The 2,333-nt window shown below is 31.9% G+C and overlaps 1 protein-coding gene across 1 annotated transcript in view; it reads left to right on the forward strand.

Moving 5' to 3' along the window:
• Window positions 1-95: 95 nt before the first annotated feature.
• LOC116351606 (putative ankyrin repeat protein RF_0381) overlaps window positions 96-2,333 on the forward strand; it is a 3,159-nt gene continuing 921 nt past the window's right edge. The window contains exons 1-8 of the mRNA XM_031783724.1: window positions 96-299; window positions 981-1,019; window positions 1,192-1,284; window positions 1,352-1,450; window positions 1,538-1,636; window positions 1,727-1,825; window positions 1,889-1,987; window positions 2,075-2,182. Coding sequence (XP_031639584.1) covers window positions 221-299; window positions 981-1,019; window positions 1,192-1,284; window positions 1,352-1,450; window positions 1,538-1,636; window positions 1,727-1,825; window positions 1,889-1,987; window positions 2,075-2,182 — 715 coding nt within the window. The 5' untranslated portion in view covers window positions 96-220. The remainder of the gene's footprint in view (window positions 300-980; window positions 1,020-1,191; window positions 1,285-1,351; window positions 1,451-1,537; window positions 1,637-1,726; window positions 1,826-1,888; window positions 1,988-2,074; window positions 2,183-2,333) is intronic.

Raw genomic sequence — 2,333 nt, forward strand, 5'->3', positions numbered from 1 at the left:
TATTATTAATACGTTATTTGTTTAATGTGTGATTTTGATGCGGGTATAAATAGGTTGGTTAAAAACAGCAAGTGATCACTCGATGCTTGCGTTCTTTCGCGAATTTTACGTTTAAATTGCCAATTTCATTACAAGAACAGTGCTCTCGTGTTATTTGTTACAATTCAATAAGTTCCATCATTATTTTTCCGTTCAAAAACTCGTTCAGTGGTAAAAACAAATGCCAAACATGAAGAAAGGATTTTTACTTGTGGTCGTTCTCCTCCTTGCTGTGAATTTTGTTGCGAAAAGTACTCGAGGTAAGCTTAATGAATTTGAATGTAAGCAAATTAAAACCGATGGGATTAAAAAACGGATTAAGTTTGGTTTTTTACTTTTTAATAATAAAAATTCAAATGGATTTGAAAAAAAAAATCTGAAAAGAATCAATTTTAAATTTGAAAAAAATCAAATCGAAATAGGTAAATCAATCATAAAATTGATGTGTGATTACGGCGTATATGTTGTGAGAAAAATATATGACATTAAATATTTTCATGAACTTTATTTATTTTGGTTGCACTATATTAGTTGAATCAGAAAAAAGAATTGAAATTTGTTTGAAATAAATACTTAATTGAAAGGGTGAGAATTAAAGTAAGCTCAAATCCCGATGAGAATAAAATGTCTTACGCACTGTGATCCACAACATGAATTTATCACATATATTCACTTTTTGAATTCACGTAAAAAATGAATCTGACCTTAGTTTTGCGATACACATAATTTTCGATGCACAATTTTTTTTTTTTAAAGTTGGATTTTTGTATGGAAGCCATGTCTGTATGATATCGTAATGAGCTGAAACTTTGCACAGGTTATTTTTTCACACAACTGTAACCGCATTGACGCTGAACATTTAGCACAACTTGTATAACCCATTACTAACACTTGTAACTAGGTTAATTCTGAATCTTCTCCTTTGTTCAAATTCTTCACAGGAAATGAAACTGAGGAACTTTTTGATGCTATCAGATTAGGTAAGTCAAAGACAATCATTACACATTCCATAATATTCTCAACGATTTTTTATCTTTCTCCGAGTTAATTTTCATAAAATTCAATTCCTTTGAAATATCATTACAGCTTAATGTTTGAATAGGATAAAGGAATATATCTTAAATTTAAATGCATTTTTTCTATCCTTTCCAGAGAATGTAGATGTAGTTACACGTCTAATTGAAAATAGTTCACTCGTAAATGATAGAAATTCGTATGAACTGCTTTCACTTGCGGTAGCTCAGAGTAATTTCAAATTGATAAATAAAAATAAAAATGGGGTTGCTTCATAAGAATTTTATAAATTTTGCAGATAAAACGGACATAGTCAAAGCTCTTGTCGATCATGGAGCGGATGTGGATTCTAGAGACAAAAATAATACCACACCACTTCATGTGGCATCTCTATATGGTAATTGTCTATTTATTTGAAATTTGAAAATATCAAGCGTGATTGCCAAAGTAGTTAGGCCAACTGTTTCTTTGCTTAAAATTTCAGGTAGACGCGAAATTATTGAGTTTTTAATCACTCGTGGTGCAAAGGTGAATGCCGAAGATAATGATAAATGGACGCCACTCCATAACGCCGCTCGATATCGTAATTATTGATTATATGGCCTATATATAGGTCTTGAAAATGAAAATAACGTGGTAGGATCACTAAATATTTATCTGCACAACATTTCAGGCAAATTTGAAATATTTAAATATTTAGTTGAACATGGAGCAAATATAAATGCTACAACTGTCCACAAGTATACACCTCTATCTTTGGCTGTTGCAAGTGGTAATTTTCAATGGATTCATTTAGCAGAATGGTTGTTTCATAAGAACTTCGTACATTTTACAGGTAGCACGGAGATTGCCAAATATCTTGTCGAACATGGAGCTGATGTGAATTCTAGAGACGAAGATAATTATACACCACTTTTCAGCGCATCTCTAAGTGGTAATTGTCTATATGTTCGAAAACTGAAAATATCAAGCGTGATAGCTAAAGTAGTTAAGCCAACTGTTTCTCTGTTTAATATTTCAGAAAACTTGGAATTGGTTGAGTTGTTAATCACTCATGGTGCAAACGTAAATGCCGAAGATGATAGGAAATGGACGCCACTCCATAACGTTGTTCAACAAGGTAATTATTGCTTAATGTGAAACGTAGTTGATTACATTAAGCATAGCAATAGTAGGACACTGCCAGTCTTTAGTCGTACGGCTTAATGTTAAACGTGGGACCGTACTACTAAAAAAAACAAACTACTCGACATAATAAAACTGCATTTTAAATTTGGCCC

This window comes from Contarinia nasturtii, unplaced genomic scaffold (assembly GCF_009176525.2).
Source record: "Contarinia nasturtii isolate CC-2019 unplaced genomic scaffold, AAFC_CNas_1.1 Cnas_scaffold_5826, whole genome shotgun sequence".
Taxonomy (NCBI): Eukaryota; Metazoa; Arthropoda; class Insecta; order Diptera; family Cecidomyiidae; genus Contarinia; species Contarinia nasturtii.